The sequence below is a fragment of the Enhydra lutris genome, unplaced genomic scaffold, assembly GCF_002288905.1.
Source record: "Enhydra lutris kenyoni isolate GAN:26980312 unplaced genomic scaffold, ASM228890v2 scaffoldscaffold49, whole genome shotgun sequence".
Lineage (NCBI taxonomy): Eukaryota > Metazoa > Chordata > Mammalia > Carnivora > Mustelidae > Enhydra > Enhydra lutris.
Genome location: NW_019154133.1, coordinates 4,157,627 through 4,170,607, shown reverse-complemented (window position 1 = coordinate 4,170,607; position 12,981 = coordinate 4,157,627). Strand labels below are relative to the sequence as shown.

Sequence of the window (12,981 nt, the reverse complement as noted above, 5' to 3'; positions counted from 1 at the left end):
ATTGGCCATCAATAGGGAACAAGTCAAACATCACCTATTATGATACATAACATGGTACACGTGCAGACAGCCATTAAAAAAGCAGCAGCTCTATGTAACACTATGCTGAATAATCTCTAGGACATACACTGTATTTAAGTGGAGGAAGTCAGGTGCTACAGAATTTGTGTGCTACAGTTTATATAATATGGCCACACACATATATATTCAAGTAAGTGTATGGATAACTACATGCAGAGAATCTCTCTGGGAGGAAAGAGAAGAAACTGCTACAATAGCACAATGCTATCCAAGGGAAATAGCCCCCCGGAGAGACAGGAATGGGAGGAAGATTTACATTTTGCAACCTTTTAGTCAGTTTCAATTTTGAGCAAATGCCTTATTTACCTGGTCACAGTAGTGAAAAAGAGTACAAGGGGCACCTATCTGGCTGGGTTGGAAGAGCATACCACTCTTGATCTTCTGAGTTCCCATGTGGGGTGTAGAGATCACTTAAGTAAATAAAATAAAACTTAAAAATTTTTAAAAAGGAGTTATAAAATGAAATATTCAATAAGAGATTATTTTGCAACTTGTGTAAAAGGATAGATAGAGGGGCGCCTGGGTGGCTCAGTCATCAAGCATCTACCTTTGGCTCAGGTCATGATCCCAGAGTGCAGGGATCGAGCCCCACATAGGGCTCCTTGCTCAGCAGGAAGACTGCTTCTCCCTCTCCCACTCCCCTGCTTGTGTTCCCCCTTTCTTGCAGGCCCTCTCTGTCAAATAAATAAATAAAATCTTTTTTTTTTTTTTTAAGATTTTATTTATTTGACACAAAGAGAGAGAGAGTAAGAGCGTTAATACAAACAGGGATACTGGAAGAGGGAGAAGCAGACTTCCTGCTGAGCAGGGAGCCCTATGTGGGGCTCAATACCGAGACATGAGGATCACAACCCCGGCCAAAGGCAGACACCCAACGACTGAGCCACCCAGGCGCCCCTAAATAAAATCTAAAAAAAAGAAAAGAAAAGAAAAAAGTACACATAGATGTATGGATGGGTATAAAGCAGTTAATAATGATTTTTCACAGTAGGATTACAGGTGACTTTTTCTTTTTCTCTGTTTTCCGATTTCTCTAAAATGAAAGAGTCACAGCTTCCAAAAAGTATTTTTAATTTAAACATTTTTTTAACTTCAACTAAACATTAAATCATTTGATCCCCTGGATATTTTTCTAATAAAAATACATGGCTAAGATTATGGTTTCTGTACCAAATGCAAATAAAATTTGGGAGAGTCTCAGAAGAGAGACTTTACAACAGTCAACAATTAAAACAGAAATAATGAACCCCAAAGGAAAATAACATAATCTTAGCCTACAACAAAAGGATTAGAAACACACAAATTCAGGGGATTTTGCTGTTCTTTCTGGTTTCGAATTATGAGTACATTTGCTCTTATTGTGTGCATAGATTATTCTGTTTTGAGATCCTGCTAAAGATCACAACCCCTCCTACCACTCAGCTTGGGCCCTAGAGACCAGGCAGGCTGCTGCATAAAAATAAATGCAGGAAGTGAATTCCAACAACAAACACATTAGTACCATGTGGAAAGCGAGACTTGACCAAAGAAACCCAGAACTGGGGTGGGTCAAACGTTGAGATCTGCAAGCAGACCCTCCATACTGTTATCCATTCATCTCTACATTTGTTTTACTTTAAAGTAAGTGACATCTCACAGTTCTATTATTTTGAAGGTGTAACTACAGTGCTAAAATTACAGTGACATACCATTGTGTTACTTTTCCTGCAGCCTTCTCCTCTCCCAGGTTTTTGGCTGCAGTAGCCTTCCCTCTCTCCCTGAAAAATAAAAGGTTTGGGGGGGGGTGTGTGGGTGTGTGTGTGGGTGTGTGTGTGGGTGTGTGCATGTGTGTGCGTGTGAGAGAGAGATCTGTGTGAATTCAAACACAGATAAAATGCATTAACGGGTAGGGTGATCACCACTTCAATATAGTGCTAAACTACAGGTTATTACTAACACAAGACACAACTGAAGTGTAAATATTTATTCAGCACCATAAAAGGAAGCCAGGGTTGTTGTTGTTTTTTTGTTGTTTTTTGTTTTTTTACACAATGTATGCTCTAGTTAGCACGCTACACTACACTTTCAAAGTAGGAAGCACCACACACATTCAATGTGTTATGCTTAGTTTCTGGGTAGAAACTCTTAAGAGGCATAATGCAGATTATGGTGTGTTTTTATTTATTTATCTTTATTTTTTTAAGGCAGGTTTCAAATCAATTACTGTGGACTAAGCTCTCAATATAAGCAGAATATCGTGTACAAAGTCTGGATCAGGAGAAGGTGGGGAAAACAGAAGAATCCCAGCCAGATACTGAAGAGCATTAGAACACATCATATAAAACACAAGGAAAACCGTTCTCAAACTTTATAGCTCTGTTAAATAAAAAAGGGAGCAAAGGAAAGACTTTGACGACTTCACATATGGATGGAGATATTTTCAATTAAAAAAGTGCAATTAAGACAAGAGGTCGGGTATTTTATTTTACATTTTTTTTATTTTACATATTATTTTTATTTTTATTTTTATTTTACAGAATTGTATGGCTTTGTTGGTTTTTGTTTTGTTTTTTTTTAGGGGACAGACAAATGCAACTCCATGCATACTAAAAAGTTAAAGAAATCTTAACATGTTCCTATGTGGCTTTAAGTACTTTAAAAAAAATCACAATTCAAGAGAGAATCAAAGAGTTTCATAAACCTTCTTTCAGCCAGCATTGTTTGATAATGGACACGCAGGTTTACAATCCCAAATTCCTCTTCCTTTAAGCCAGAAGTTTCACTATGGATTCAATGAAGACTGAGCCATCCACTCTGCTTGTTCAAAGACCTCACCTATAAACTTACCCTCCAAGTCCAGCACAGCCTTATTAACAACTTTCTCTGCCTAACCACAGAGTTCTGCTCCTTTAAAATACTGAGAGGGAAAAAAGAGCAGGAGTAAGTGGGAACCAAGGGAGGACATGAGAGGTTCCAACAGCCGGAAGGTGCTCTTGGTCACTTTTCCTTTCCATCTCTGGCAGTCCACAAACATTTCTTCTTTTTTTTTTTTTTTTTTAAGATTTTATTTATTTGACAGAGAGGGCATGAATGAGGGGGAAGAGGGAGAAGCAGGCTCCCCACTGGGCAGGGAGCCCGACTTGGGTCTCTATCCCAGGACACTGGGATCATGATCTGAGCAGAAGGCAGATGCTTAATAACTGAGCCACCCAAGTGCCCCTCCACAAACATTTCTGAGCACCTACTTTGTGCCATGGGAATAAAAAGGTGAAAATGCAAAAGAGACAGGCACATGGAACCAGAAGTATAAGGGAAGGCCACATGGTTGCAACATAGCAAAGCTGAGGGAGCCGGAGGACCTTCCCAAAGCAGGTGACTCATCTTTCATTCTGAGCTGAGTTCTCAGACTCCCCACTTTAAGAGGATGGATTTCCCTTGCCCTCGAGGAATGACAATTAAAAACAAGAACTAACATGACTACCTGAGGAAAACATCTGAAAGTCAGAAAGAGAAAGGCTCCTCTTATAAGCCGAAGAACTTATAAAATATGTCTTAAACATACACATGAAAAACTAGTCCTACAAAAACCACATAAGGTGCCATCAGCACAGAGGGACTAATGACTGTGATTCTCACCAGCCAAACTAGAACGCCAAATCTAATAAAATTAGTCACTCCATTCACTTACTCAAACAGCTACTTAATCTAGTTTGACAAGTACCAAACACAGCGACTCTAAAAACACCATTATGTTCAATATGACAATGTAAGGCAGATACAAATATGCATGTTCACATGTTTGTCATCCCGGACACCCTCATTAAAAGACAGAGAGAATAGTACTGGCTTACATAGAGGCTCCTAGGCCTTCTCCTAACAATATATTTAAGATCTGAGATGAGCTTTCTGCCTCAAACACTTAAATATCTACCATGTTCAAATCACCATGTTACCCTACCATGGACAAAGATGAAGTACATGTCTCTAACCTCAATAAGCTTAAATCTAAACAACATGGGTGCATATAAAAAATATATATAATGTATTACTTATCATATATATATACGTATATAAATTACATATTGTATATAATGTTTACAATATAGGCACTCCTATGTTAAGTGTAAGATCAATCTGAGGGGTGGGGGGAAAGAATGGGCTGGAAGGTTCCAAAGATCCCTACACCTTACCAAAAGTAAAATAGAAAATAATATATATGGAATATGGCTTCATTTACATAAAAAGTATGCATAAAGATAAATGCAAAGAGTAATAAGCAAAAATGAAAACTGTTGCGTTTGAACTCAAAATATGAGCAATTCCTATGCCCACTTCTTAAAATTTACCTTAATATTATTACCTTTTTTCTTTTTAAACCATTTATGTACCTTTCAAAAAGCGTGTCACGTGGGGCGCCTGGATGGCTCAGTACATTAAGCGTCAGCCTTTGGCTCAGGTCATGATCCCAGGGTCCTGGGATGTAGCCGGGGAGCCCGGTCCAGCACAGGTCACCCTGCTCAGCAGGAGTCTGCTTCTCCTGCTCCCCCGCCCCTCCCCCACCCTCGCTCTTAGGCGTGCCCCACCCCCACCCCCCGAAATAAATAAAAATCTTAAAAAAAAAAAATGAAAAGCGTGCCACGCATCTGTATTACAGTTACTGGGTTATTATCACAACGATGAAGCAACATTTAAATATTTAATATTTAAACCTTTAAGCCATGCCCTCCTGTTTACATCTCTCTTATACAATAATTCTAGTGGAGACAATTTCACTTGAGATCCTGTTCTCAGAAACAACTGCATCCAAGGCAGTAATAATGAGACTATGGGTTTCACCTTGATGAGTAAAAGACGCCCCTTATCATGAAAAGCTCCCTTCCCCCAAAATAAACCCATAACCACCAGGACATAATTTAGGAACACCTCTCATATTACACGTATACGTCCAAAACCATCGCCATAGGCTCAGACGCCACCAAAGATCCTAACCATGTTACCTAGACGAGGGCTGAAAGTCTCAATATGGTGTGTGGGGGGGGATCATGTTCCCATCCTGAGCGGCGAAACGACCCACTGTCGTCAGTTCCTCAGTTTCCACCAGTTACAAGAGCTAGCTGCACAGTATTCCCGTCTCACCGCCTTCTACCCAAAGCGCATCACGGTCCGCAGCCCCGACTCCGCGAGCCTGGTGCCGGCCCCTTCGCCGCCACCCAGAACCTTCTTTCCTTCTCTCCCTCCCCACCCCCTGCTCGGTCTCTCCCCTCTGTCTCTCGGTCTCTCTGTCTGCATCTCTCTCCCCCTCTCGCATCCATACACAGTCGCGCGCACGCGCACTCGCGGCTCCATCCACCCGCTCTGCCCGCCAGAGCCGCTCCCTGCGGCTCGGCCCGCCAGGATGCCGGAACCCGATCCGGAAGATGCAACTTGAAGAAGGCTCGGCTCGCGCTCCGGCGCCAGCCGCGGACGCCGTGCACCTGCTCCCGCGCCCGGCCGCGCGCCCTCCGGAGCCGCGCCCGCGCCCATCCCGGAGACGCCGCGCCCGCGGTCCCCGCGCCCTCACCTTGCTCGCCGCGGTCCATGTCTCCCGCCCGCCGCCTCGCGTCCTCTGCGCCTCCGCCACCGGCTGCCGGTCCCGCTTGGATCGCACACTCGCCTGCCCGCCCGCCGCTCCGCCGCCGCGCCGCGCTCCTCCTCGCCTCCGCCCGCGACTCCCGCGAAGTCCCCTCCCCCGGAGGCGTCGGGCGCGGTGGCGCCGCCCGCCCTCGGCGGGGAGCGCCTTCCCGGGGCGTCACCCAACCACCTGACCCTGCCGACCTGTGCGCTCGGCCACGTCGGCGCGGCGGGCGGTGCCCGGCTGGGAGGGCTGGGCCGGCCGGCTCGCCCCGTGAGGAACTCCGCCGCCGCGAGGGAGGAGCAGGCTGGCGAGGAGGTGGCAGCCACCGTGGAGGCGGCGTGCGGAGCGTTCGCCTACCCGTCCGGCGTTGGCGTCCCGCCCTCAAGTTATTTATAATATCAAAAGTTTCCTCAGAGGCCGCTAAGCTGCCCTTTCTCTGCCTCCGCGAGCCCCTGCTCCTGCGTACTTACCCAGTAGAAAACACCGGAAGGTTACTCAGAAATGCCAATGGCTCTTTGCTCCGCCAGAGTCCTGCAGACTTCTGCTGCCAGAACAACGTCCGCTGGTATCCTCAATAACCAGCGAAACAAGCAAAAAGGGGAAAATTACAAAGAATCTCTCTTTTCAGACAGTGCGGGTTTTTCGGAGACCAATTAGGAATGCGTTTTAAGGCTTCATAGTCACTGATCAACAGTGCGAAGATCCTGCAATAACACTTTTAATCATTGTCATCCGCGCTCTGTTTTCAAAGTGGTTTTTGCATTTACTCGTTTTCCATGATGCCACTTTGAATATGTCGTTCTGAAGCGGTACGTCAATTTCATAGGCCATCTAGGTCTGCGAGTGAGACAACTTTCCATTTGTGTTATGTACCTGGAAACTCTGGCTTGACCTCTCAGCATAGTATAAAGTACTCCACACGCACTAGGCTTTTATTAATATGCTTTAAAGTTATCCATAGTCACCTGAAGCGACGCCACGTTTCCTCCATGCCATTGCACTGTAAGTGAAGTGTAGTTTCTCCCCGCCTGCATCTCCAGCTTCTCCGTGAAGTTTATTCTGTGGACCCCAACCAGAGGAGATCTCTCCTCTTTCATTTCTCCTACTCCCACGGGGCTCGGCCTTCTCTCTTGTGGCACTCACCCGGCATCCATCTCTCCAGCCGCGGGCTATAGCCCTAACTTTTTCACAGCCCTACTAAGTTAGAACCTATTAGTTTATAAGCTAGAGGAGGTCGAGGATCATTTTGGTCATCTTTTCATCCCTTTAATTATACCTTGCATTGAAGAAACATTGTAAGTATAGCTTTCAGGTTTAAATTTTAAAACAAGGCATACTGGATTTAGTAACAATCTAGGGTTTGTAACAAAGAGGCACAATGATAGGCTTTTTAGAAAATGATTTTTAATATCTAACGGTAAAGCAAATTTTGACATTGGCAGAAAATTCTATAATGTGGTAAAGAATTTTTGACTAACTGCTGTTTAAATCTATTGTACAGAGATAAAAATCTGGAGAGATAATCTCTCAGTGTATGGACTAACTTGTGGACACATAAAAAGCACTTGAAAATTGTGTTGGTTGAAAATAGTATTTATTCTATTTGAATCTATTTAATTTGCTAGATGACTTTAATTGTATGTTGGAAGAAAAAAATGCCTTGTTGTATGTGTGTGGTTGTTTTTTGTTTTTTGCGGGTTTTTTTGAAGAATTTATATGCTTGTTCACATCTGTGGCAGAGATGGCTGATACCTAGCCAATATCCAGTTTTCCCATTTTCCTTCGTAAAAGAACCCAAATATTGTTTGGGATAGCAGTGTGTCCTGCTGAAACACTCACTTCAGGCTCCCTTGCAGCTGGGCATGACTCTCTGAAGCATTAGTGACCAATGAGATATGAGCCAAGTTAGCTAGCTGGAACCTTCAAGAAATCATTTTAAAAGAAGACAGATTTGTCTTCTCTTGCTCTTCACCCTCCCCCTTCCTGCCTAGCAGGGCAGCAGCCATCTTGCAAGCATGTGAAGAGAGCCACAAGCAAGGATGGCAGAGTAGAAAGGCAGAAAGAATCCGGGTCTTCAGTGGCATTGTGGAGTGTCTTCTTACAAGAATAACATAAATGCATGACTTTTTTTTAAGCCACTATAGCTGGTTTCCTATGTGGAGCCAAAAGCAATCCTAACTGATACAACGTATCATTTAAAAATCCCTGTTTGGCCTGTACCAACATAGGTGGGTTCTTGTAATCCTAAACCTTAGGCAAATACTAACTTAATTTTCTCTATGAGGTTAAATAAGCAGTGTTCATACCATAAGCAACCCAGTACATGATATTTCCACAGAAGCCTGCTTTTCTCCTGTGTCTTCCTTCTACTTAATTTTTTTCCCCATGGCAAACAGAATCTGTACTTACAACTCACACTGTGTTACATCTGATATAAACAGAGCTTATGTTTTAGCACTCTGAGGAATCTCTGGAGAATAGCTAGCACTTAAACAGAGCACCTGGGTGCATTTAGCTGGACCATCCCTTAAAAGGCTCACTCGGTACAGGGGAGACACACTAGATTTACTCTGTAGTGTTGTTGTTAATGATGACATGGAATTTTTTTTTTCCTTTTTTTTTTTTTTTTCCCAAATACCTATCCATTGGTGAAATGTATGCAAGGAAACTTCCCCAAAAGCAGATGAATTGAAGCAAATGAGAATATTGGAAAGGATAGAAATAGAAGCTCTGCATTATAAGTGGAAACTTCGACTGTCTGCCCTCATTGTACCCCTTCCCCATCAGCTAGCCAGCAGAACGTGCACCAAATGTATGCGTGGTCAGATGCTCTCTGCAGACCCACTCTTCACATTTGTGGGGCCTGGAGCAAAGGTACAAATGGAGGGCCCTGGCTTTCTCTTCGGGCTCTGTCTTTTCACCTGGAGTTCTGTCCCAGATTCATGTGGGCATGGCATGCTTCTCTGTGTGAGCAGCTTAGCCACATATCTCTACTTTATGCTCCCTTTCCCATCAGCCACCCCATGGTCATACCTCTGGACTAGGGTTGCACTCAAAAGGACTCTCTTGGGGAAAAGGCCAAAGGCTCTGAAAACATAGGTGGGAGACTTTGGAGCTGCAGGTACACAGTGCCTGGTCTGTAAACAGAGTGTAGGAATGGGTGGGTGTGACCACGTGGCGCCAAGGACTACTCACCCTGGGCAGTCTCTACAGCCTGGGTCCCCAGCAAGGGAGTCCCCAGTAGCTTGGGTCTAGGGTTTCCAGGTAAGAGATGGGACACCCAGTTCAATGTGAATTTCAGATAAACAACAAAAAAAATTTTAGTATAAGAATATCCCCTATAATACTTGAAACGTGCTTATACTAAAAGAAATTATTCATTATTTATCTGAAATTCTTCATGGAGGCCTGTTTTATTTGCCAACTCTCTCAATCCAAAGTGTTCCTAAAGGCAGTTCTGGCTCCCTGATTAGTCAAATAACTAAAGGCATATGGCCCCACAACTTTGAAAAAGTGATCATATTCCAACAGAAAAACAGATTCTCAATGCTTGAACCATGCAAATAAACTAGATACATATACTTGGGGAGAGTTCAGAAGCCCAAGTAATCAAAAACAGGTTTTGGAGAAATACTGATTTGAAGTCTGGTAATTAAGACTTAATTGCCTACCAAAATATCGTGACCATCTTGTATTCTCAGCCATGTAAAAGACTGACTGTGAGTGTGAAATAAAGATCTTTTAAAACATGTAAAAATGGGTATTGGCAGGAAAGAGCACTTCGTACTAATGGAAGATAGACGTGTAAATCCCTGAATGTTAACAGAAAGTGATCTCACTTTATTGATCTGGGCTATGTTAAGAAAAGCCATAAACCACTTAATCTTCCTTGTATTTTTTTTTTTTTTTAGATTTTTATTTTATTTGACAGATAGAGATCACAAGTAGGCAGAGAGGCAGGCAGAGAGAGAAAGAGAGGAGGAAGCAAGCTCCCTGCCGAGCAGAGAGCCCGATGTGGGGCTCGATCCCAGGACCCTGGGATCATGACCTGAGCCGAAGGCAGAGGCTTTAATCCACTGAGCCACCCAGGCGCCCCCCTTGTATTGTTTTTTTAAGCCATTTTGAATTTTGTGTGTTTATCAAATTACATCATGGGAGCTGGGTGGGGAGGGAAGCACAGGGGGAGCCACAGTCCTTTTTGCCCTAGACTCTCCACCATCACTGTTCTCAAATATTTTCATCTATCCTTTGGACTATTGTAGGGTATAAACTGTGTCATTACATCTGGATTCAATAACAAAGTGACTAACATTTGTGCACTTTTCAGCTGGCGTCTGACTCAATGACTTGCGGTTCATTTCATCCCCGCAAGCGTGGTTAGTTTTCTAGAGCACCAGTGCCCTTCTTCTAGAAATGGTGTAGGCTAGAATGGCAAGTGCTCAAGGTCAGGGCTGAGGAACCGAAGTCTGTGTCACAGTCACCAAAAACACAACTCTGCAAGGCCAGATACGACTCAGAACACCTGAGTGGATTTAGCTGAACCCTCACTTAAAAGTAATCACTTAAAACCATCACCATTCTGGGCTCCTCGGGCTCACTAGTCACACCTCTAAAATTAGGAGGTACGCATTGGGATAAAGATGGCACATTACCCACATTCGTTTCCTTTAAAATTTTATCTTATTGAGATATAATTCACCTACCATAAAGTTCGCCCTTTTAAAGTCATAATTCAGTGGTCTGAATGAACATTCATTCATTCTTACTTCCTCCCCATACTACTAAAATTACAATAAAGGGATAAGTCCACAAGGACAAAGAGGATTCAAGAGGCTACAGCATGATAATAATGAATCTCGCAGATCTGAGAAAGCTGTTTGCTAAGCTAGCAGTGGGGAAAGCCAAGGAGAACCTAATTCTACTACAGAACTTCCAAAAACCTCAGGACTTGGCACCAGATATCTGTGGTTACAGAAAGTGGGGTTCAAACTGGGAAGATTGTTTGAAAGTCTACCTAAAAAGGAATTAGGTTGGGGCACCTGGGTGTCTCAGTTGGTTAAACATCTGCTTTCAGCTAGGGTCATGATCTCAGAGTCCTGGGATTGAAACCCAGGTCGGGCTCCCTGCTCAGTGGGGAGCCTGCTTTTCCTCTCCCCCCTTATTCATGCTCTCTCTAGCTATCTCTCTCTCTCCCTCTCTCGAATAAATAAATAAAATCCTGCCCTTTCCTGGGGTACCTGGGTGGCTCAGTGGGTTGAGCCTCTGCCTTCGGCTCAGGTCGTGGTCTCGGGGTCCTGGGATCGAGCCCCTCGTCAGGCTCTCTGCTCAGCGGGGAGCCTGCTTTCCCCTCTCTGTCTGTCTGTCTCTCTGCCTACTTGTGGTATCTCTCTCTGTGTAAAATGGATAAATAAAATCTTTAAAAAAAAAAAAAAATCCTGCCCTTTCCTTCCCTGCCTGCTTGAAGCTCAGCCATCATCATGAACGACACAGTAACTATCCAGACCAGGAAGTTCATGACCAGCTGACTACTTCAGCAGAAGCAGATGGTCATTGATGTCCTTCACCCTGAGAAGGAAACAATACCTAAGACAGAAATTTGGGAAAAATTAGCCAAAATGTGCAGGGCCATGACAAAGCCATGACAGATATCATATTCATATTTGGATTCAGGGTCCACTATGATGGTGAAGGACAACTGGTTTTGGCATGATTGATGAGTCCTTGGATTATGCAAAGAAAAATGAACCCAAAAGTAGACTCGCAAGACATGGCCTGTATGAGAAGAAAAAAATGTCAAGAAAACAGCAAAAGGAACGCAGAAACAGAAGGAAGAAAGTCAGGGGGACTGCAAAAGCCCATGTTGGCACTGGGAAAAAGTGAGCTGAGATTGAGCAACAGGAGGAGTGGCTTTATCTGTGGTGCTTGTGCAGACTTTTCGCGAGAGGATTAATAAACTAAGAACATTAAATAAATAAATAATAAATTAAATAATCCTTTAAAACAAAGAACAAAGAGTTCTTGGAAATTAAATATATTATAGTGGACATTAAAAATCCTGTGCTAGGCCTGGGGTTCTCAAAGATGTCTACATCCTAAACCTAGACAAAATCTAGGGATTAAGGTTAGGGACTTTGAGATGGGGAGATTATCCTGGATTATTAGGTGGGGCCAGTCTAGTTCCACGAACCCCTAGAAGCTGGGAAATTTTCCAGCAGGAGACCAAGAGATTCCATGATAGAAGGAGAGGCAGGAGAAATTAGAAGCATGGGAAAGACTCCATTCATTGTTGCTGGCTTTGAAGATGAAGGAGGGAGGCCATGAACCAAGAAATACAGGTAGCATCTAGAAGCTGGAAAAGCCCTTAACTGACAAGCATCCAGAAAACGTAGACCTCAGATCTACGATCTCATGAAACTGAGTTCTGCCAACAACCTGAATAAGCAAAGAGAGATTCTTCCCAAGAGCCTCCATAAAGGAACGTAGCCCTCCAGATATCTTGACTTAGGCTCGGTAAGACTCATGTTAGCCTTCTGACCCTCATCAATTTATGTTGATACATTTGTGTTAAGTCACTCCATGGAATAGAAAGTCAAGTGAATTTCCTAGAAAGTAGAACAAAAAACAAACAACTGGAAAATAGCAGAGAAAATATAAGAAGATTGAAAGTCAGATTCCAGCAATCCAGCATTTAAAAAAAAAAAAAAAAAAAAAAGGAGCTCAGAAGAGAGATGGAGGAAATAGAAGGAAATCACCAGGAAAATAAGGAATTTCTCCAAGCAGAAGGCCATGATTTTCTGATTTGAAGGGCTCACTGAGGGCCCAGAACATGGCATGTATTTATGAAATACAGAACACTGAAGACAAAGATCTGGTAATTTCCAGAGATGAAAAAAAATTGGGTCATTTTTAAAGTAAAAGGAATAAGGATGATTTTTGACTTCTAAAAAGATGAGAGGACAACGAAGACTTGCCTTCATTTACTGAAGACTCGTTCCTTCTACATACAATGAGTGCCATGTTTCCAATGGTGGGAATTGTACAAATAAAAAAGACTGTAAGAAGCATATCACCAACTCTGGCAAAAGTTATTAATAATACCACCTCTCCCCTTGTTGCAATACAGATCAGTCACAACTCTTTGGCACAAGTGGAGAGAGACTAAAGCATAACTAGATTCCCTGTTGAGTAGGCCTGGGGCCATTTGTATTATCATTAATACTTCTTGCTGCACTTGGGTCGATAAAACAGTCAAGATAAATAGACCATGCATCCTGCGAAGGAATAAAGCTACTTGGCTTTCTAAGATT

The 12,981-nt window shown here is 43.2% G+C and overlaps 1 protein-coding gene and 1 pseudogene across 1 annotated transcript in view; one reads left to right on the top strand and one right to left on the bottom strand.

Annotated features, from left to right (window-relative positions):
* LOC111156820 (tumor protein D52) overlaps positions 1–5,889 on the bottom strand; it is a 104,064-nt gene extending 98,175 nt beyond the window's left edge. Inside the window, exon 1 of the mRNA XM_022517910.1 lies at positions 5,621–5,889. Within this exon, the coding sequence (XP_022373618.1) occupies positions 5,621–5,639 (19 nt within the window). The 5' untranslated portion in view covers positions 5,640–5,889. The remainder of the gene's footprint in view (positions 1–5,620) is intronic.
* Positions 5,890–11,151: 5,262 nt separating this feature from the next.
* LOC111156846 lies at positions 11,152–11,554 on the top strand (annotated as a pseudogene).
* Positions 11,555–12,981: the final 1,427 nt, after the last annotated feature.